The 21,103-nt window shown below is 56.9% G+C and overlaps 1 protein-coding gene across 1 annotated transcript in view; it reads left to right on the forward strand.

The window, feature by feature from the left end:
* SDK1 (sidekick cell adhesion molecule 1) overlaps positions 1-21,103 on the forward strand; it is a 279,805-nt gene that overhangs the window by 103,129 nt on the left and 155,573 nt on the right. Inside the window, 1 exon segment of the mRNA XM_070414297.1 lies at positions 6,293-6,426. Coding sequence (XP_070270398.1) covers positions 6,293-6,426 — 134 coding nt within the window.

The following is a 21,103-nucleotide window of genomic DNA, read 5'->3' on the forward strand; positions in this document are numbered from 1 at the left end:
GAGGGAGCTGGTCCCCGAGCGGGGAGCTCTGCTGGAGTGTGGAGAGCCCGCGTTTTCCAGGCCCGTTTGGAAGGCAGGCCCGGCGTTGCCGCAGAGCAGCTGTGATACTGAGTCTGACGGCCACGGCGGGCACAGCTGTGCCCCGGTGATCAAAGAGGCGGAGAGCAGAGCCCTTTGTGGTCAACACGTTCCTTTGAAGAGGAACTGGCTGTGCAGACCTGAGAGGGAAGGGCTTTCCCACCGCAGTCCGTCCGCCTGCCGTATGTGCTCCCTCAGACCTGCTCTCCGGCAGCTCCTCCTGCGCGGGGTCCTGTGGGGGGAGGGGGCGAGGTCCCTGCAGATGGCGCCACCGGGAGCCTGGCAGGTGCCCTGCCCAGTGCCATCCTGCAGACAGGGAGGAAGTGAGAAGCGACAGGAGGGACTGGTCCAGAGCCTCACCGGCCTGCGGCTTCCCTGGCCCCTCCCCCTCCTGGGGAGGGCCGAGTCCAGCCCCTCCTGCCCACCGCACCTTGGGAATGAATGACCGGTGGCCCAGAGCTGCTCATCAGGCTCGTGGACCCGCCAGCTTGGCAGCTGCCCTGGTCTTGCTACTCATTCAATTTGGGGAAACTAGCCCTGGCCAGTGTGGCTCAGTGGATAGAACGTCGGCCTGCAGACCGAAGGGTCCCGGGTTCAGTTCCACTCCAGGGCACGTAACTCTGTTGCAGGCTCCTCCCCGGCCTGGGCCCTGGTCGGGGCACATGCAGGAGGCAACCAATGGATGTGTTTCTCTGTATCGATGTTTCCCTCTGTCTTTCCCTCTCTCTTCCACTCTCCCTAAAAATCAATGGAAAAATATCCTCGGGTGAGGACTAACCCAAATAAAAATTGGGGAACTATAGTCCTTGGCCATGGCAGCGCTCAGTGTGGGCTGAATTGTGTTTTGGTTTTATTATACACAAGGAAACTTACGTCAGACTCGTGGCTGCTCTCAAGGACCTCAGAGACAGAGGGACCCCCGCGCCCCACCCGTGCGTGGCCTTCACGGCCCGTCCGTCTTGCAGTCCCTTCCTGTCCTTCGTGCAGCGGCTTCTAGCCTGAGCGGGTTTTACACTCCGGGTGGTTCCACTCTTCCGGACACAAAGACCTAACGAAACACATGTCTCCACGCATTTTTTAAAGTCTTGTTTCCTTTTCTTTAAAAAAAAAAATATAGTTTAAGCAGGAAAAAAGCTTGGCGTGCTACTTGTACGCCCAGACTGGGGCTCAGTTTCGCTGCGTTCTGTGGCGGGTGACCATCCGCTCCTGCCTGGCGCTGGGACAGCCCATTAAACGCGCAAAGGGCCCCTGGACACGTGTAAATAGACTCAGACGCTTTTAAAACCAGCTGGAGGATGTAGGAAGCCTCGCTCTACATAAACATATTTCTTCCGGGCAAACCCCCGGTGAGCTGAATCCTTTACGAGGTAAAGCGAGCTGCCCGCAGGGGTTCATTTCTTCTCCGCGCCTCCTGGCAGAGCTTTCCTGGAGGAAGAGGGTTGGTTCCACGCAGGACGCGTGGCCGAGCTGAGAGGAGGCGGGGTTTCCCGCAGCGAGGCCTTGTGGCGGGTTTGCGTCCGTGTGTGAGGTGGGTGCGCGCTGTCCCGGCCTCTGCTCCGCTCCGAGCGGCGGCCTTGTCTCAGGCAGCGGCGGCAGCTACATCCACTCACGACTTCCGTCCGACAGCTCAGTGGCCTGGCGGTGTTTGTCTGCGTGGAAATCTATGCACCAAACTCCAGAGAGGACTTGACATTTGGCCTCCAGAAGAGGACAGCACGGGGGGCTCGAGGCTCACCACAGAGACCTGGGGGTGCCCCCCAAATCCTCCCTGGGGGCCCACCACCCCTCTTAAGGGAATGTCATTCAAGCATTTCCTGTTATTTCGTGTGGTTTATAAATTCTCCAGATCTAGGCCCCAGGGGACATGGCCGTGTGCCCCTGGCCCAGGTGTGTGTCCCTCCACCCTGAGCCAGGCCTGGGACTCAGGTGGTTGATGAGTCAGCAGTGAGTACAGTTACTTGGTTCTGTTTCCATGGCATCCAGGTGAACGCGTACCCTGACTTTTCCTTCCTGGTCTGAGTGCACACTGGCTGTTTCCATCCACCGTAAACCTGGTGCTTGTGGGATTGATGTCGGTGTCATATCTCTGAAAGCAGGTGTTCTGTGTGGGCACGGGAGCTCACCGTGGATCTCCCAGCCAGGGCCTGGCCCCCTCCAGTGTGGCAGGGAGCTCACCGTGGATCTCCCAGCTGGGTGCCCCCCACCCCCTATGCCACATGCACAGCCCCCTTCCATGGATCTCTTCCCTCAGTGCCCATGGCTGGAGGTCCCAGCGCCTCCTCTGAGGTCCATCTTGTCTGAAATGGAGAATCTCACTTTGCTCGCTGCTTCAGGAAAGCGTTGGGAGGGTCAGGTGAGAAACCAAGAGCCCGGAGAGCGCCCCTCGAATCCAGTCTTCCTTCCCTGGGCACTCGGAGGCCCCTGCTGTGGGGAAGCTGAGAGCAGCCCCTGTGGAGCCCGCGCCTACAGGCAATGGACGTCCCGCGACTGGTTCCTGTCACATCCAGCCCCCCGCTCCTGAGCTGAGCTACATTCTGTCCACGTTGGACTAAGTCTTATATTTATTTTTTCCTATATTCTTTATTATCATCCCACGGAGTTAGAAGTTAGAGTGATAAGACTTCATTTTGAAAATTAGAATTAAGATGGGGAAGACTAAGAAAATTTTACAGAAAACCATGAACACATTTATTTTAATAAAGTCAAAGAAAGGGAAATCTCCCCAGCTTTCGGGTTATGATTTTCTGGGAAGTCGGTGAAAGTATAAATTAGTATCATGGAACCATGTGCTAATAAAGCCGCGTGCGCACCCCTGGGAGAGCAGGAAGCGTGGCTGCCCTCATCGCGTGGCGCGCCCTGACGCTCACTGTGGGAATTGTTATTCTGATGACGAAGGGATACTTGTTTATTGTGGGAGAATTTTACCACACAGAAATCAAAAGCAAAAATGTGTCACCTTCCCACTGAGCGCTCACCACCGTTCACATGGCATGTTACACACACATGCCGAAACACGTGTGTAATGTTGTTCCCTGTGCACAGAGGGTGCCGACGTCTTTATTACTTTCACTCCCGGTGGACGGCACTGCATATGTTGCTTTGAATCACTCTCACTTCTAGTAACAGAAAACCTACCGTGAGCAAGTTCCACCCGGAATGAAGGACGCTAGGGCATGGCACGGGAACTCAGGGACAGGAAGGGGAGCAGGGTGGCCCATGACGCCATCAGGGGTCAAGGTCAAGGACCCAGGCACTCCCTGTTCTCACTGTCCTGCCACTGACACCATCAGCTTCCTGCCAAGGCCGCTCCCCTCTCGGACATGATGTGGCCCCCGAGGGACAGCCTGCTTCCTGCCCGCAGGTGGAGGAGGGAGAGGAAGCCTGGTCCCACCAGGGAGGGGCGGGCCTGCCCTCGGTCAGGTGAGACTCACTCAGGTGTGGCCACCCCAGAACCAGGAGGGCCCCGGGGACCTGCCACAGGCCACAGGCTGGCACGGGCTTCCTCTGTGAGTCCCTGGCAAGAGGGAGGAGACCACCACGATGAGCTGAGACTCGGGGCCGGTTCCCCACACTGCATTGCGGCTCTGACACGGGGAGACTTGGGGAAGGCGTTGGGCGTCAGCCTCGGGAGCCTCCTGGTCTCACTGAACCCTAAGCGGACGGAAGGGTGTGTGCGGGGTCGCTAGCTTGTTCCTCATCACTGGCTCGCTCGGCTCTCATTTGGTCCCTCCTCCTGCCTCGGTCTCGGCACTGCCTCCCCTCGGGGTTCCCGGGGGAGAGTGGCTCCCAGCAGCCCCTGGGACAGCACCTTTCCTGGCTGGCGTCCAGCAGAAGTGGGAAGCCCTGATCCCCAAGCCTGGCCTTCCCTGGGGTCCCGTGCGGCTTCCCCAGTGTTTTGAGCGTGGCCAGGGACCTCCACTGTCCTCGGGGGATCAAGGTCAGGACCTGGTGCTGGGGACGGGCGTTGCCCTCACCACCGGCCCCCGGGAAGGTGCGGCCCAGCCAGCGCAGGGCTGCGGGGAGAGGGCTCGGAGCAGGGCGCGTGGCCCGCTGTGCTGCCGTTGGTGTTCCTGCGGCGATGGCACGGCAATGGTCAGAATCGGAAATGAAGCTGCATGCGGTTAGATATCTTCATTTTCATTTGAAAATCAGGTTTTTAAATAGGAACGCTGTGTTCAGAGAGAATAAGTTTTCTGATTAATCTGATGTTCTCCAAAGTTTGGGCATTTTTGTTGTATGTTGTTGGCAATAGGTAAGTTTTCTTCGTGAGTTTTTACTTAAACTGGTACAGAAATGAAGAACTAAAAGAAAAAAAAAGAGCTTAAAGATGTAAATGATAATAAGTGAAAATTTCAGTATTTTTATTCTTAATGTACTTTTTTATTCTTCAGTACCCTTGAAGCAATGCCATGTAATAGAGAGAAGCAATGAGCATTTTTGGAGAATAATTCTGAGAAGTAATAGGCATACTTGAAATCACGCTGGCACAAATCAGATGTTAAAGCAAAAAGTTACTGTTTTTAAATTGTACTATTAAATGGGTAACTTCATGTGTAATAAATATTCATTTTTAATTTTAGGTGCCAGTATAACATATACTAATGCGAAATGGAATAATTTTTATGGTTCTCTAAAGGAATCTATAAAGGAGTCATAAATATTACAGTAAAACTTTTAAAAAATGTTTTTATGGGACTAAAAATTGAAAACTTCCTAATAGAGAAATTTTCTTAAATGAGAAATGAGGTAAGTTAATCATAGAGACCTCAAACTGTAATATATCCTACAGAAACCCTGAATAAGCAGTAACTGTAAGATAATTTTATATGATGAACAAAAATCAAGGGTTTTTGAAAAAGCTTTCCAAAAGGTAGCAGGAAGGAAAAGAGGGTTATACTAAAATTCCTCCCGAGAGGTATTTATTTATTTATTTATAATATATTTTAACTGATTTCAGAGAGGAGAAGAGAAGAGAGAGAGAGAGAGAAACATCAATGATGAGAGAGAATCATTGATCGGCTGCCTCCTGCACACCCCCTACTAGGGATTAGCCCACAACCCGGGAACGTGCCCTGACCGAGAATCGAACTGTGACCTCCTGGTTCTATAGGCTGATGCTCAACCACTGAGCCATGCCGGCCAGGCTTTCTCTTTTAATAGGTGACCTGGTGAGCGTCTGTGTGTGGTGCGGGTGGCAGAGCACTGTGTGCATGTGAGAGGGCCTAGTCCTCCCTCTCGTATTGCTCCCTTGCTGTGCCACCTTGGACAAACAACTTAACCTCTCTGAGCCTCAGTTTTCTCATTTCTAAAGAGAGAGGGTGAGTGGGTCCAATGTGTCTCAGATTCCTTTGCGCAGCTGGGATAGATGAGAAGGATTCTGGATGATGACAGACTGCTTGCCCTCTAGGATGTGGGGTGCAGGTGAAGGGCATGGGTCCGGGAGTTGTGGTTCTGGGAGAGCCATGCCCACTGCAGCTTTCCTCTACCCATCCGTCTAGACTGGGTGCCCAGAGGCCCCGTGAGGCCTCCTGGGTGGTGGAGAGTCACCATCAGTTCCCGTGCGGGGTCCAGGGCCTGGTGGTCCAGGCCCCATGTGAAGGGTTTGGTCAAACAGCCCCCAAGGGAGAAAAGCCAACTTTTCCGGAATTCTTCTAGCTTGGTGTTTTTGGGTGTTTTTTTAAATATATTTTTATTGATTTCAGAGAGGAAGAGAGGGGGAGATAGAGAAACATCCATGATGAGAGAGAATCATTGATGGGCTGCCTCCTGCACGCCCCCTACTGGGGATCAAGCCCGCAACCCGGGCATGTACCATGACTGGGAATCAAACCGTGACCTCCTGGTTCATAGGTCGATGCTCAACCACGGAGCCACGCCAGCCAGGCTAGCTTGTTTTGTCATAAACTCCCGGAGGAACCTTTGAGTTCTAACACACCCTGGATGCGTATGTTCCCGATATTGTCTTCCTCCCAGCTGAGGGCCAGCGCAGATGTGCGGTGAGTGCCTGGGGCTCGGACCCTCCCCAGGAGTGGGCCAGCCGGATGCGAGAGGCCTTGCCCGTGCCCCTGAAGTCGGGCTGCGGTGCGTGTCTGCCCTTCCAGAGCCTTTGACCTTCAGGCACCTCGGGACGTCTGTGTGTAGCGGCCTCGTGAGTCGAAGTGTCTTACGGGTAAACAGTCCTCAGGGCCCTGACACTGTCCCTTCTCTGACACAGAGCCATCACGCTGGAGAGTCAGCTGGTGATCCTGGCGGCGAACGCCGGCGACGCAGGGGCGTACTACGTGCAGGCCGTCAACGAGAGGAACGGCGAGAACAAGACCAGCCCGCCCGTCCACCTGAGCGTAACCCGTGAGTTCCGACCCCCGTGGTCCTTCCGAAGCAGGAAGATGGGGTTTCGTGAACAGCCCCCGGCCCGTGGGCCACTGGTTCTGCGGGAGGTCTTCTGCCGGTGCCGGGCGGAGGTTTGACACTGACCGAGGTCCATGCTGCCTTTGGTGGGATGGACTGACACTGAGAACACACCTCATCGTTCTAAACGCAAGGGCTTGTTCGTATGGAGGGTGTAAAGGTATTTTGGCTTCCAGACACTGTTCACGCGGACTGTCTAACAGCAAAACTCCTTTGACGTATAGGAACTGAATCGGTGAATCATGTTGGAGACTAGACTAAGCACAGGTTATGGTCTTTTCATTTAATGATAAAACCCTTGAGAAAATATTTACCAAATATAATCATGTTCAAATTAGCAGCATTTCTTAAGCATCATCAGCTGATCACTTTTTGTACCTGATTTAACTGAATCGGGTAGAGAATACACGCAAATCACCGTTACGTGTTCAGCTTCCTGGAGCACATAGTAGTTTGAGGGAGTTTAGTTCAAATGTTTGGCCTTTGAAAGGCTCCAGAAATTCTGCTACAAGAGTGTGTTGCTGGAGGAGGGGAGCGACCACCAGCGAGAACCCTGAACCAAGGAGATAGGAGCGTGGGGCGGGGGGGGGGGGCGCGCATTGCCAGGTGTTTGCAGCGCGAGGCTGCATGGGGGGACATGCGGGGACGGTGCTGTTGAGCACACGCAGTCAGGAAGGGGCCATGGGGAATTGCGAACTATCGCGGTCACGTCGGAGAGGAGCGGAGGCAGTGGGCCTGTCTGCGCGCACGGGTCTCGTCTTTCTCAAAAGCACCGTGAGGGCTGGCTGTCCCCGGCGGTGACTGGGAGAGGGCTGTTTCACACGTGGGACAGGATCCGGCGTTTGCTTCCTGTGGTCCTTGAGGGTCACGTGGCTTCCAGGAGGGTTTCCTGAGGGGACGTGGGTGGCAGACCCGGGGCAGTGCCTGGGAACCACCCGAGCGCCCCCCGTGCCCGCGCGTCCCTGGCAGGGCTCCTGGTGGCCGTCAGCCGGCCGTCGGGGTGGACGGATCCCTCGGGCGGACGGAGCCCGACCTCCAGGCTGTGGACTGAGCTCAGCCTTGTCGGTGCGAGAGAGCGCTGCCCGGGTCAGCACAGGTCCCAGGCCAGGCCGTGCGCCCTGCACTGCCATGTAAAGGACCTGAGTCAGAACCGTAGTAGCGATGGGTGCGGTTTATCGAGGCTTTCCCAGTATTGATCAGAAAGGGTGGAAAGTACCTTATCACATAGGTTGTAATTACTTTAATGATTTTCAAGCTTTACCATTATCCTGTCCAGCAGATCGGATTCGGCGCTAAATGGTCCTATGCATACAGGGTGGTAGTAGATCCGATTGGGGGGGTTTTGAGTCAGAGCCAAGGGCGTTGGCCTCGGTCCGTGAGGACGCACCAACACTGGTGACGCGGTGCGAACAGCGCGGAGTTCGGAGGCAGCCGCGTCTCGGCCGTCCCTGTGTGCCTGCTCTATGGAGGCCGGACCCGGCAGGTTGCCATGCTAGCGCAGTGCCGTGCAGTAGATAATTGGAATATGCAAATTTTTTCAATAATTTTAGTTTCTACTCCAAGAAGTATATTGGAAGCAGCTCATAAATATTATAATTAACTCCTTTGCATTTCATTCCCGTGTATATTTTTATCTTTTCACTGGCACCAGGTAAAACGTGTAGAAAGAGACATAAAAGGAGGTTGAAGGTATGGACGATCTTATTTCACATCTTCGGAGAAATCCTACATTTCGGTCCCTCGTGCAGTCTCTGCTTTTTTACCGGCTGGGCAGCCTGTGAGGAGGAGGAGTTGAGGACACAGCCTATTTCCATTCTTAGGAGAACTTCCTGTGGACATTCTGGGTTCAGCTCAAAGGGAAGTGGCACCCGATTATGCATTTCTCACTGGAGTTCTGTTTGGAAAACCTCTGAAGTTCAGAAGTCTTGATAAGTTTGCAGAAAACCCCAGACCATGTGTGTGTCTTGCTCCCTTCCAGACTCGCGCGAGGCGAGGGCTCTACCAGCTCGGCTGCGGGCGGGCCCTGGCCGCCAGGGTCCCCGGGGCCGGAGACACGGGGGACACCCCCCCAGGTTTGCCGAGAGCGCCGTCTCCTCCGGCTGCTCACGCTGGTCCAGGCGCAGGGTGTGCTGCAGACTCAGACGGCCTTGCTTCCAGGGGCGACAGAAAAGAACCACCGAACAAGATGGATGACTATTTAAAACTCGCCAGCCAGCATTTCTGAGGAACCCAAAGACATCACAGCCAGTTCTCACTTAACAAAGATAAATTTGGCCTCGGCATCCGGAGATTAAAGTGGGGAACCTTGTGTGATGACTGCGATCGGACTGTGAAGTACTGGAAGTGACATTTCTGGGGGATTGTCTGTAATGAATGTAAACGCGGCCTGCCGTGGCCCCTTCTCGTTTCCTGTCACAGTGGCACACCGTCCCCTGCAGGGACGGCCCACGTGGATGTGGAGCAGCTCCCACAGCCCGCGTGGTATCGAGCACCTCGTGAGTGATGGGCTGTCCCCTGGCTACGGGAGGAATCCCTGCACGAGGCCAAGCACCTGTGAACTGGAGCGTTCACCACCTCACCCCTGCTCAGCTGCTAGGTATTCTGGCTACACTTGAAGCTGGTGGGAAGGAAGCAAAAGAAAATGAGGATTTACATAAAAAATAAAGTTTTCATTGATTGATTGATTGATTGATTTCATAGAGAAAGGAAGAGAAGGACAGAGATAAGAATATCACTGATGAGAGAGAATCATGGATCGGCTGCCTCCTGCACGCCCCCTACTGGGGATTGAGCCCCCAACCCGGGTATGTGCCCTGACCAGGAATGGAACCGTGACCTGCTGGTTCATGGGTTGATGCTCAACCACTGAGCCACGCCAGCCGGGCAAGTTTGTAAACACGTGACCATTAGACATGAGATGCTGACTATTTAAAACCCGCCAGCCAGCATTTCTGAAGAGTCCAAGATATTCCAGCCAATTGTCATTTAGGGGACCGCCTGCTGCTCTGGGGGTGTCCATGGACCGCACTGCCCTGAGCATCCCCTCTGTGCGTTGAGAAGATGAGGCCGGCGGGGTCTGCGCGGGAAGCAGGCGCCTTGGGGACACACCCTTCTCCTGCCCCCGGGAAGGCTGTGTTCGCTTTGAAGTGTCCTGTGCCTGTGCCGGGAGCCCCGGTGTTAGGGACACCGAGGGGAGGGACTGGGAACGTCGCAGGAATTTTTCATGCTGGCTCCCCGCTCAGATGCACCAGGAGGAGGAGGACACTGGGCCGGACTCGGCTGCACGGGCGCTTCCATGCTGAAGGGGAGCCCACGAGCTCCATCCACCTGCCCCCTCCGTACACCTGTCCTCGGCTCCGCTTGGAAGGCTTCTCACCGAGACCTGCGGGTCAGGTCGTCCCAGCTGAATGCAGAGTGAGCGAGTTTCCTCCTGAGTAGAGATCGGGGCAGAGCGAGGCGCCGAGGAGAGCCCTGCGCACGGCTCACCGGTTGTTGTTCAAATGCCACGCGTCCCCCAGGCGCTCTCGGGCTCTGACCCCACATTCCAAATGTCCCGGGTAACGAGCGTCTCTCCGAGGACGACGCTGATTGAAACGGAAGCGCCTGCCTCTCGCCTTCTGTTATCTCCCCTTTCATTTAATGTCTCCTCTTCAAACACGGCGATGCGCTCTCATTCCCACTGGGCCCCTCCTTCTGAAGAGACTCAGCAGCGCTGTCCTCCGTGGTGCTCCTGTGCGCAGCCTCCGTGTGCGCGGAGTTGGCAGTGGATCCGGAGGGCGGTGTCGGGGTGAGTCTGAGCACCTGTGCCCGGTGGAAGTCTGCTCACTCTGTGCCTCTCGCACTCAGGGAGGGGCCTCAGCCTTGCCACTGCGCCCGCATGGCGGTTCCCAGAGCCGGCGGCCCGAGTTTGGAATACCACTGAAGACCCGTCTGGGGACAGCGTCCGTATCACCAACGACCGGTGTAGAATCCAGCTCTGGCTTCGTGGGCTGTGTGGGCCTCGCCTACCAAGACGGGCGGAAACGTAACAGGAAGTGTAGCTGCCGTGGGACAATGAGTTTAACCACCCGGCTGACCCCGGCTGCGGGGCCCTCTGGCCCGGCCTCCCGGGCGGGTTCGGACAGAACCGAGTCTAGGCTGCGCCTCCCGGTCAGCGAGCCTCGTGCATCAGCCCACGCTCCGCACTCAGTTCTGTGCGCACTGCAGCGTGTGTCCCCGCACAGGCGAGGAGGCGACATCCCAGCATCTCACGCATCTCGACGCTCAGGGCTGTTCATCCATCTTTGTTCAGTTCCCGGCTCAGGGCACAGTGTGAGTGAGGAAGTGGAAACCGGTGTTTTACTCGGGCTGCTAAGGAGGTTCTGTTTGGGGCTAATCCTAAGGCGCTGTTCACAGAGGCTCGTGTGTCCTGGTCACACGGCTGTGCTGAGCACAGGCGGGGACCGCTGCTGCCGACCGCCTGCGTCTGCGGTGCCCCCGGGCGTGCGCCGTAGCCAGTCACCTGCTCAGTCAGCGCTGAGTGCACAGATGCACGCACGCACCTTCCGCACCCACCTTCCAGGCAGAGGGCGCCCCGGCCCCTGGGGAGCTCTGAGAGCAAAGAGGCACAAAGGCACCCTGTGCCCCCCACCCACTCTGAAAGGAGAGCTTGGAGGGCGGCCGTGTGCACCGGTGCTGGCGTGGCCACCTCCTGACCCCTGGTCTCCATAGCAACGGCGAAGATTAGAGTTCTTCTTGGGGCTTTCGTTCAAAACCTAAGTGACAATGCCCCTCTAGCGACTCGTTTCTCAAACCTGAGAGCAGAGGCCTTAGCACATTAACACTGAAGACCACAGGACTGGGAGGCGGGACCCCTGGCCCTGGTTTCTCCTGTGAAAAGGGAGCAGCGTCTGTCCTGCAGCCGGTCAGCGTGCGTCCGCGTGAGGGGAGCCAGGGGCGTGGCCTGGGGAGTGCGTCACTGGGCCCCCCCTTTGGACAGAGGCTCTGGGATCCCCCACACCCAGACCTCAGACCTCAGACCTCAGCTGCTGAACAGGGAGCGCTTCTGCCTGATGCCAGGGCCCGTCCCGGTGGACAGCGCTGTCCGTGCAGAGGCGCGAGCCGGCTCCCCCCTGTGCAGCCGGAGGGACGGTGGGAGGAGACCCACCCCTGAGCGCAGGCTGCGTGTGGCGCCGTGGGGACGGGAGTCCGAACTCCGTGTGGGAGCGCCGAGCTGCGGTGTGTGACCACCAGTGGGTGTTATCGTCGCTAACGATTAGACCCGCACGGGCCACCTCCCCACCTCCCAGGTGCTGCCATTGACCTCCTGCCGCAGGTTGTGAACAGTGAGCGGCCACGCCCGGGGCCCGGGCAGCTGTGGGGAGGTCAGTCCCGAACGTGTCCGTTACGTGAAAGGCCACCAGCTCCTCTGAGGCCTCGGCCGGATCCAGAGCGAGGCGCCCCCCCCCCCCCCGCCCCCCATTTTGTCAGGAGGAGGTGGGGCCGGGATGTGGGATGGGATCCATGTCAGAAAGAGCGGGAGCCCGATGGCGCTTCCGAGGGCCGCTCCTGCGCGTCCTGGTCAGCGGCCCCCTCGCCGTCTCTGCCGTGGGTGCTGTCATCTGCCGTGGGTGACTCCGCCTGCACCTCGCACCCGCGTCCGCTTCGGGGACATCCTCCCAGCAGAGTCAGCTGCGACCCCGAGCCCCGTGCGGCTCTGAACCGGCAGCGCAGGTCACTGCTTGCTGCTTGCCGGGGACAGCTGCCGCGGCTTTCTCAGGCGGGTTCCAAAGAGCCTGCTCTTCGGGGCTGACAGAAGCCTGGGGCTGCGGCTGGGACTCTGGGCCCGTGGCTGTCGCCTGCGTGACCTGTGTGGAGTCTGAGGGCCGTCCTGCGTGCGCTTCCTGGGAGCAGGACACACAGAACCCCAGGCGTGCAGGAACTGGGGAAGTTCTGTGTTTTTGTTGTTGATCCTCACCCGAGGATATTTTCCCATTGATTTTTAGAGAGAATGGAGGGAGGGGAGAGACAGAGAGAGAGAAACATCCGTGTGAGAGAGACACCTCGACTGGTTGCCTCCTGCATGCACCCGGACCAGGGCCAGGGATGGAGCCTGCAACCAGGATATGTGTCCTTGACCAGAATCGAACCCAGGACCCTTCAGTCCGTGGGCAGACACTCTATCCACTGAGCCACACCGGCCAGGGCTCGAGTAAACTCTGGCAAGAACAACAGTGTCCCAGGGTCCCCCTGTGGGCGTAAGAGTAGGAGCTGGAACTGGGGGAGAGCGAGGCGGTGGCCGGCGACCCATCACGCTGGCCCACGGGCGCCTGTCACGTGTGCTGGTTTGGCTGGTAATGGATTTGCTGCGGGAGGTCCATCCCAGATAAAGCCCCCCGCTGGGCGGCGCCTTCGCCGACACTGAGCGCTGCTCACACCCGTCGTCCCCCAGCTACAGTTCTGTGGGTTGAGACAGCGCTGAGGCCCACAGGTCTGCCTCGTGGGGAAGGTTTCCGCCTCGCGCTCCAACCCCCTTCCCCCACAGGCTTCCCTTAGGCCAGGGGTGGGCAAACTTTTTGACTCGAGGGCCACAATGGGTTCTTAAACTGGACCGGAGGCCGGAACAAAAGCGTGGATGGAGTGTTTGTGTGAACTAATATAAATTCAAAGTAAACATCATTACATAAAAGGGTACGGTCTTTTTTTTTTTTTTAGTTTTATTCATTTCAAATGGGCCGGATCCGTAGTTTGCCCACGGCTGCCTTAGGCCCTGACTAGCCAGAGGGCTCACCCGGGAGACCACAAGAGGAGGCCGCCCTGCTCGCCGGGCCTCTCAGCACTGACGCGCTTCCTCGTGTCCTGAGCATCTGCGAGAGAGCTCCTCCTGAGTTAAGAAAACGGTCTCAAAAAATCGTGCAGAACGTCCGTCGGAAGACGTATCCGCTGCACGGGCAGGATCTGAGCCTCTCGTGTCTCGTTCACTTCAGTCGTAGCACGAAGAAGTGACAGCGGGCGTGTTCTCGATGGCCATCGGGCCCGGCTCTAGTTTCCTGCCCCCTGTGCCAGCTGCAGGTCAGCGGGCCGTGCTCCCCCCTCCCCTGCACCGAGGGGCCGGTACCGGCCACTGTCCCGCTGGTTCTGCTCCCATCGGCTGGGGCCCTGCCGTGTTGGCCGCAGACGACTTTGACTGTCACCCCAGCCTGGGAGAGCACTGAGTCAACTGCCCGCCCCTGCTGTCTGCCCCCCACACACCCCTGTGCATATCCCCGCACGGGGTCTGTCCGGAAACAGTGTGGTTTCCTGTGGCCTTAGAGTCCATCCGTCTCACTTTTCCCTGCGGTGACCAGTGATCTCATTAAGTGATGCAATTCTGAGGAAAGTTTACTTTTATGTCCAATATTTGCAGCAACGTATGTTGGTTTGATTATTAATTATAATAATAATGTAGACCCAACCCAGAATTTTTTTTAACATTTAGAGTTTTAGGATCACAGGGATTTGAAAAAAAAATAATGAAATATCTGTCCTAGTGCTGGCTCCGTGGCTTAGCTGGTTAAAGCGCTTGTCTAGAAATATCTGTCCTTTCTTGTAGAGAAAAGTAGTAACAGTGATGAAAGGCTTTCGAGGATAATATATGTTGCAGTAAATAAAATTCTCCACACGGGTTGAAGGAGGAAAAGGAATAAAGTAAAATATCCAGGTATTCAAAAGGAGATTTTTATAGGAATGACAGTGGGTAGCAAATGGTACCTAAGTCCCTTTGGATACATTTAAAAGAGCGATCTAAAGTTTTATTTAAAATACACTAGAAATTAAAAGCAAATATTGAAATGCAGGCTTGAAATATATGAGGGGTATATAGTTTTCAGAATTGTTTTATGGGCGACCAGAGACAAAAATACATAAAGACCATGTGCGTGAAAGTGGTGGTCAGAGGCGTACGCTGAGGACGGAAATGCAGTAGGACAGGGAGGGAGGTCGGGGGGAGACGAGACCCCTCACCCGCCTGCCGGGCGCTGGGACGGGCCCACCAAGGGCAAATCCCGCACAGTTTGAAAGCGTGCTGGGCCAACATATGTCACGAGAATCTTAGGAGAAGTGACAGAGGAGAATAAAGTGAGTGTGGGACGCTGTTTCTTTACCGGACGCCATGAAAGTCACCCCCCGCCGCAGCACGTGTCAAAGGCACCAGGTCACTGTGACGTGTAGACGCAGCTCCGTTTAGAGTGTGGTCCCGGCTCCGGCGACGCGTCACCGCGGGAGCGCGTCAGGGTGCCGGCTCCGGGCTCCTCTCAGCCTCGGCAGGTGGTTCTCAGCCCAGGACAGGGAGGGAAGCGGGGTCTCCGGCTCCCGGGTGACGGGCTCCCGGTGGGACCACAGCGACAGCATCACCTGGACCGGCCACAGTCTCTGGGCGTGGGGGCCAGGAATCCGCTGCAGCGACTCCCTGGGTGACGGGTGCTCATCACACTGAGCAGGGAGGGTGCTCCCCCGACACTCCACGAGGCTCGCCAGCCCTGGGCTCCTGGGCTCCTGGGCTCCTGGGCTTCAAGGACCCACTAGGGGTTGAACACCTGCCGCCAGGTGCGCAGGAGCTGCCGCTGAAACTTCCCTCACAGCCTCCTGCCTCCAGGCCCGGGCACCCCCTCTGCGTGGCCCTCGTGCCCACCCGGGTTCCGCGGGCCTGGCGGGCAGCGCCTCACTTCCTCCCGGGCGGTCCAGAGGCTGTCCGTTTGGGGAGGGGTCAGGTCAAGAGAGCGTGTCCATAGATCCAGGGACGCCCTTCCCAGCGGCTCCATCTTGGGGCCAGCAGACCTGGTGGTGCCCGCGGACCTGGCAGAGGAGACCAGGTCGGGGCCCTGCAGCCAGACCGGGCCCTCTGCGCGGGAGCGGCCATCACTGGAGAAGGACACGTCTCGCTCTCCCGGGTTCCAGGGCCCGCGTCGGCCCTGAGCGCCGAGTGCCCGGGCCCCAGCACCCCCCCCCCCCGCCCCCGCCCCGCACCGCGTGAGCCCGGGGCTGTGACTGTCCAGGCCCCGAGGACGGTCGGGTGGCGATGGCACATGGAGGCCACGCCAGACAGACAGACACAGGAGTCAGTCACATGACAGGTAGTGGCCTCCGCGCACCCACCTCAGGGCCGCAGCCTCGGGGGCAGGGCCTGTCACGGCAGCGGGCAGGCGTGGAGCCGGCAGCCTCTCCTCCGCTTTGTCGCAGGACTCTACCCCGCTCCGTTGCCCTGCGTTCCGACCACGTGAGCGCCCCGCTCCGACCGTCTTCTCTGACCGCAGACGGGACATGATTTATTAACTTTGTCTCTAGCTGTTTTCAAAAGAGAGCTTTTATTGTGGAGAAGAAATTGTTGAAATCCTATCACCTGCGAAATAGGCCTCGGCTCTTTCTTCTCCGAATTAACTAAAGTCAATCTGTTTTCAGTGGGCGATCTCCCCTCATTAGTTTTAATTCACTGTTCGGCGCGGCTGGCTTTTATTCTTGGTGCTTTTGATGAAAATTAATTAGTTTCTTTTCGCGCTGAGCCGGTATTATCGCGGGCACTCAGATGTTGCTCCACAAAGGCCTCCTCCGGGCTGGCGCGCCCCGAGCCCGGCGCCTCGTAGAGACCCCACCCGCCCCGCATGAAGCCCGGCGGGGAGCTGGCCTCAGTTTCCCCGCTGTGAAATGAGGGGCTTGAACCAGGTCTTATGAGCCCAACAAAACTAAACAGACTCACAGAGAATACAGACATGAAGGACATAGACAAGGTTCACATACACATTGTGCTGATTAAACATTTTCTTAGCCCGGTAGGGAGCGCCAATCAAATTCTAACTAAAGGCCGAGGCAAAGGGGGCCGGCTCATAGGGATGGGGGGAGAGGGGAGGGGAGTGGACTCAGGCCCCAGGTCCACCCCAGACCATTCCTGAGACCCAGGGCACCCTAGGATGTGCCGGCCTGGAGGGGACCCTGAGGTTTGCCACTCTGGCTCCCAGAACACTCAAGCTGGGCGTCACACCTTTGTTGATCTTGCCCCCAGGTTTTGGCTTCCTGCAATTTAATCCCTTTTGCAGCAGAGAATTTACTAAAGGAAACCCACTTCCTTAAGTTATAATTTCAACCATGAAGAATGTAGAGAGAGGAACACACTTTTGACTTTGTTAGAACCCGTTGGCTCGATCCGACAGCAGCCGCCCGGCCAGGCCCCCAGCCGTGACGTGCTGTTCGCGGAGGCCTTAGAGATGGTCAGACCTGCGTGCCTGCCACGGCCCCGATTTGCTGATTAAACAAGAGGCTCACTTTCATGAAATATACGATCCTGTATGGAAAGTCCATCCCAGCAGAACCTGCTGCGCTAATCCGTTCATCGCTTAGCAGATAAGTTTGTGTTAAGAAAAGGGCTCTTCACCAGCACTGCGTGGGCTGGAGCCTTTGGCAGAGCGTCTGGTCGCAGGGGCGCAGGGAGCGCCACCGGGCTCGCGGCCTGGCGTGGAGGCTCGGGCCGCTCTCCGTGCAGCGTCAGAGGGGCGGCCCCGGAGCCGGGGGACAGAGTGATGACCAGAAAGCGCTCAGGACGGGCACAGCGAGGACGGGGCAGGTGAGCCTGCGCGGGCAGGAGGTGCCGGGAGGGCACACAGGCGTGCAGAAGCGGCGCCGTCCTCGTGGGCACCGCGTCTCCGGTCTCTGGCTCGCGGCCTGGAGCCTCCAGGTCGGCACGTAGGCCTCTGAGCGCTGCTCCCCGTCCCACACGCCGGGGTCCCGATGTCCCCGGGGTCCTCGCTCCCAACACCTACGCCACCAGGTCCCACTTCTTGCCCAGGCTGCTGCTCTCTCACTGTCACTGTGTCGCCCTCAGACTAGACATCAGACGACCACGGAAATCGGCCCCCCAGGTCTGTAAGGCCCCAGGCTCTGTCTGTTCTGTGGTGATTTTATCTAGATTCACTGGGGCCTGTGACGTGCGAGCCGAATCCTAGGCAGGCAGAGACCGAGTCCGTGGTAGAGTGGATTTGAACCTGGCAACCTGGTGTGTGCGGCCACCACCAGCCTTGTGCCCCCGCAGGCCTCCCCCTACGCAGGGCCCTCCCCGCCCTGCGGGCCTTCCCCCCCACCCCCCGCAAGGCCCCTCCCCGCCCCGCAGGCCACACCGCCTCACCCGACCAGGCCTCCTGCGAGGCGCCGCTCCTCCTGCTGCTGGAAACGCTTCTGAGAGGCAGCCACCTCCTTGCACATAAGAACAGAGTAAAACCTCCTCCTCCGTGTGAACGGTGTGCAGGTCGGTTACTGCAAATACTGACATTTAGAATAAAACGTTGCACATTCTTTTGAAAGGGCCACCGGGGTGTCCTACATACCGGAGGGGTTTGACCTCATCATCTGGTTAAAAGTCCGTGGAAATCATGTCCTGGACAGCTGGGGTGCGGGACCCCAATGCACGCAGGACTGTATCCCGATGGGGTTTTCCCTCAAAGTTTTCACTAATCACCCTGACATACTTCCCTGCAGCATCCTACATGTAGCCATCCATGCATATGCACATATGTGTGCACACACGTGCACACACATGCACATTTATAAATGGCATTTGAAATGTGTTATTTCCAGTAAACATAAACTCTGTTAAGAAAATAACTCCATGTTATTGCCGTGACGACTTTCAGGACACGGTCGATCAGCCTACCATAAGGATGTTACACGTTTCATAAACAATTGTTAAACATGTGAACGCCTCATTGGAGACGCATCCCTGAGTGAGACAGTTCGGGACCACTTACGTTGGGCCTGATGGCGGAGCTCAGGCGTCTCTCCACCGGGTGCTGAAGGCTTGTGGTCACCGGCCGGCCCTCAGGATTCGGCTGGGGCGGCCTGCCCCTCATTTCCGGAGGAGGAGAGGGCGATGGAGGGAGGGACGCGGGGGAACCTGGAGGTCAGGGGCATCTTAGGCGGAGTGCTCCAGGAAGGAGTATGGAAGGTGAGGATCCGGAAATCGGCTCCCTTCACACCGCCAGGCTCGGAGCTTCGCTGAGGCCACCTCCCGCGGGGGCGCGGGGGCGCGGGGGCGCTGGGCGAGGCCACCAGGTTTGCTGCAGGGGCCTCCCCCGTCCCTCCCTGGTCACACCCCCCACCTCCACCCCGACTGTCCGTGATGGCACGAGTTCTCCCTCTGAGGCTGGACGCTGCCTTCCCAGAACTCAGCACCGTCACCTGCGGCTGTCAGGCCCCTGCCCAGGCCGCTCAGGGTCCGTGTCTCCTCCCGCTTCCCCCTCAGCCTTTCCCTGATGCACCCTCCCCCACCCCCGTTCTCCGTGAGAACAAACCCTCCGGCCTGGATCGCCCTCCCTGGCGGCTCCTGCCTGCACGTCTTCCAGGTGGCTCCCATGCCCCGTTCCGACATCACGTCCCGGCTCCTCACACGGTCAGTGTGTGCCCGCCTGCCCAGGTCTGAGCTCCTTCCGCACAGCCCCTCCCTCTGACCTTGACTCCGTAGGTCAGGCACGGGGCCCAGCGAGGAGCTGGGAATGGAACTGGTCGTCTCAGAGGCCAAGAAATTAAACTTCCTGGGTATTTGTAGGAAAATTGGCTCATTAGCCCATGAAAGACCATGTTGAGGAAAATTTATTTGAACAGTGTGATGTTCTATTCCTTGATTAAAAGGGTGATTTTGGACTTGAGAGAACACCGCCAGAGGACATTAGGAATTTGGAAGATCTTGTGAACCTTACGCTGACGAGTGAATTTCCATTTGGAGCCGGATGCGGACGCCTCTCTGCTGATGCTTCTGACAGCGGAGCGGCTGGTAATGGATGGGATGGTGCTGATGGCGGCCATTACCTAAATTACAGCCCACGCCGGCCCAGGTCATCCGCTCCTTCTCTTGTTGTACCTGTCTCTGTGACCTTCACAGATCACACATGACCTCTCCAGACGCTGTCCCCGAGCCCACCGGGGGATGCGCCGCAGAAGAGCCGACAGACCCTTATCACGGAGCCCACGCTTGGCCCCAGGACACGGCGGCTGTGAGGAGAGTCAGAGCTGGAGGAAGATGTCCTTGCCCCGGGGGCCGGGGCTGCGGCGGAGGGGGGATTCCTGGAGGCTGTGTAGCAGGTGAAAATCCGGAGGACGGATCCCGCACCGCCGGCCTGCCACGACAGAAGCCAGGGGGAGAGGCGGCCGGCACGGCGGGAGCAGCGCCACCCCGGGGACGGGCCACGGCCTTCACGTCTGGCCGCACCGCTGGCGAGGCGCGTGGCCGTGGGAGCTGCCGCTTCCCCTCGGTCCCCAGGCCTCGTCGCTCCTGCCTCACAGGAGCCTGTCCACCGTCAGATCAATACAAGGCAGTGTGCGCCCCAGCGCCGGATCGCAGCAGGGATGTTTACTTTAATTACTGTTGTCGTGTTTCATTATTAGGTATTAAGTACAGTGATACTTATTGTCTTAACCAATTAGTTATGCTGTTGTTTTATTAGTAGTAAAAGTAAGACACTTTTGCCCGGCCGGCGTGGCTCAGTGGTTGAGCATCAGCCTACGAACCAGGAGGTCACGGTTCGATTCCTGGTCAGGGCACAGGCCCGGGTTATGGGCCAGAACCCCAGTGCAGGGCGTGCAGGAGGCAGCCGATCAATGATTCCCTCTCTTCACTGATGTTTCTATCTCTCTCTCTCTCCCTCCTCCTTCCTCTCTGAAATCAGTTAAAAAACATATTTTAAAAAGAAAAAGAAATATAATACTTTTTATAAAATTTCTAAAAATTCAGTTCTTGATCAAACCTGATGAACCAACTGAAAAAAAAAAACACTGCATGTGGGCATTATCAGTGATTCAGGATTATACAGTGCCTGTTGGAAACTTCACTTGTTAGAGTGAAAATTATCATTTTATTAAAATGCGTTTAAAGCTTGTTAAAGGCAGGCGGCCGCGCTATCTACCAGGAATAATGAGCTTTGGGGAGACAATGTCTCTCTTGAAGATATGAGATCGTCTTTTTTATTAATTGAATAATTTGGTGATATTACCATTTTAATGAAGGAATTATTCTATTTTAATATTTATTAAGAAACTGATATTTAATTTCTACTTCATGTTCATAATGTTATAAGTGCTTAACATATTTTAAATCTCAATTAAAACTAACTTAGGCTCACATTTCCATAAAGCTGGCAGCGTAGTGTGAGCCTTTGTGCTCTGTGTCACCAGGGCTCCCTTTAATGGAGCCGCATTTCTAAAATCCTGATCTGAAGGGAACCGTGATTTAGATAAGTAGCGTCTGGGACATGAGAACTGCGAGCATGCAGCGGTGTGAGGGTGTGTACTTTTTTAAAATATATTTTATTGATGTCGGAGAGGAAGGGAGAGGGAGAGAGAGAGAGAAACATCAATGATAAGAAAGAACCATGGATCGGCCGCCTCCTGCCCGCCCCCCACTGGGGATGGAGCCCGCAACCCGGGCATGTGCTCTGACTGGGAATCGAACCCTGACCTCCTTGTTCATAGGTCGTTACTCAACCCCTGAGCCACGCCGGCCGGGCAAGGATGTGTGCTTTTCAAAAGAGCCCCACCCGCAAGGTGAGCTTCGCGGCCGGCGGGCAGCGTGGTGCGTGGGCTATGGGGGGGCGGCGCCGAGCTCACACCGTCCGGCTCCTCATAG

This window comes from Myotis yumanensis, unplaced genomic scaffold (genome assembly GCF_028538775.1).
Source record: "Myotis yumanensis isolate MYYU_CA2020_CCGP unplaced genomic scaffold, mMyoYum1.0.hap1 SCAF_5, whole genome shotgun sequence".
NCBI classification, from domain to species: domain Eukaryota; kingdom Metazoa; phylum Chordata; class Mammalia; order Chiroptera; family Vespertilionidae; genus Myotis; species Myotis yumanensis.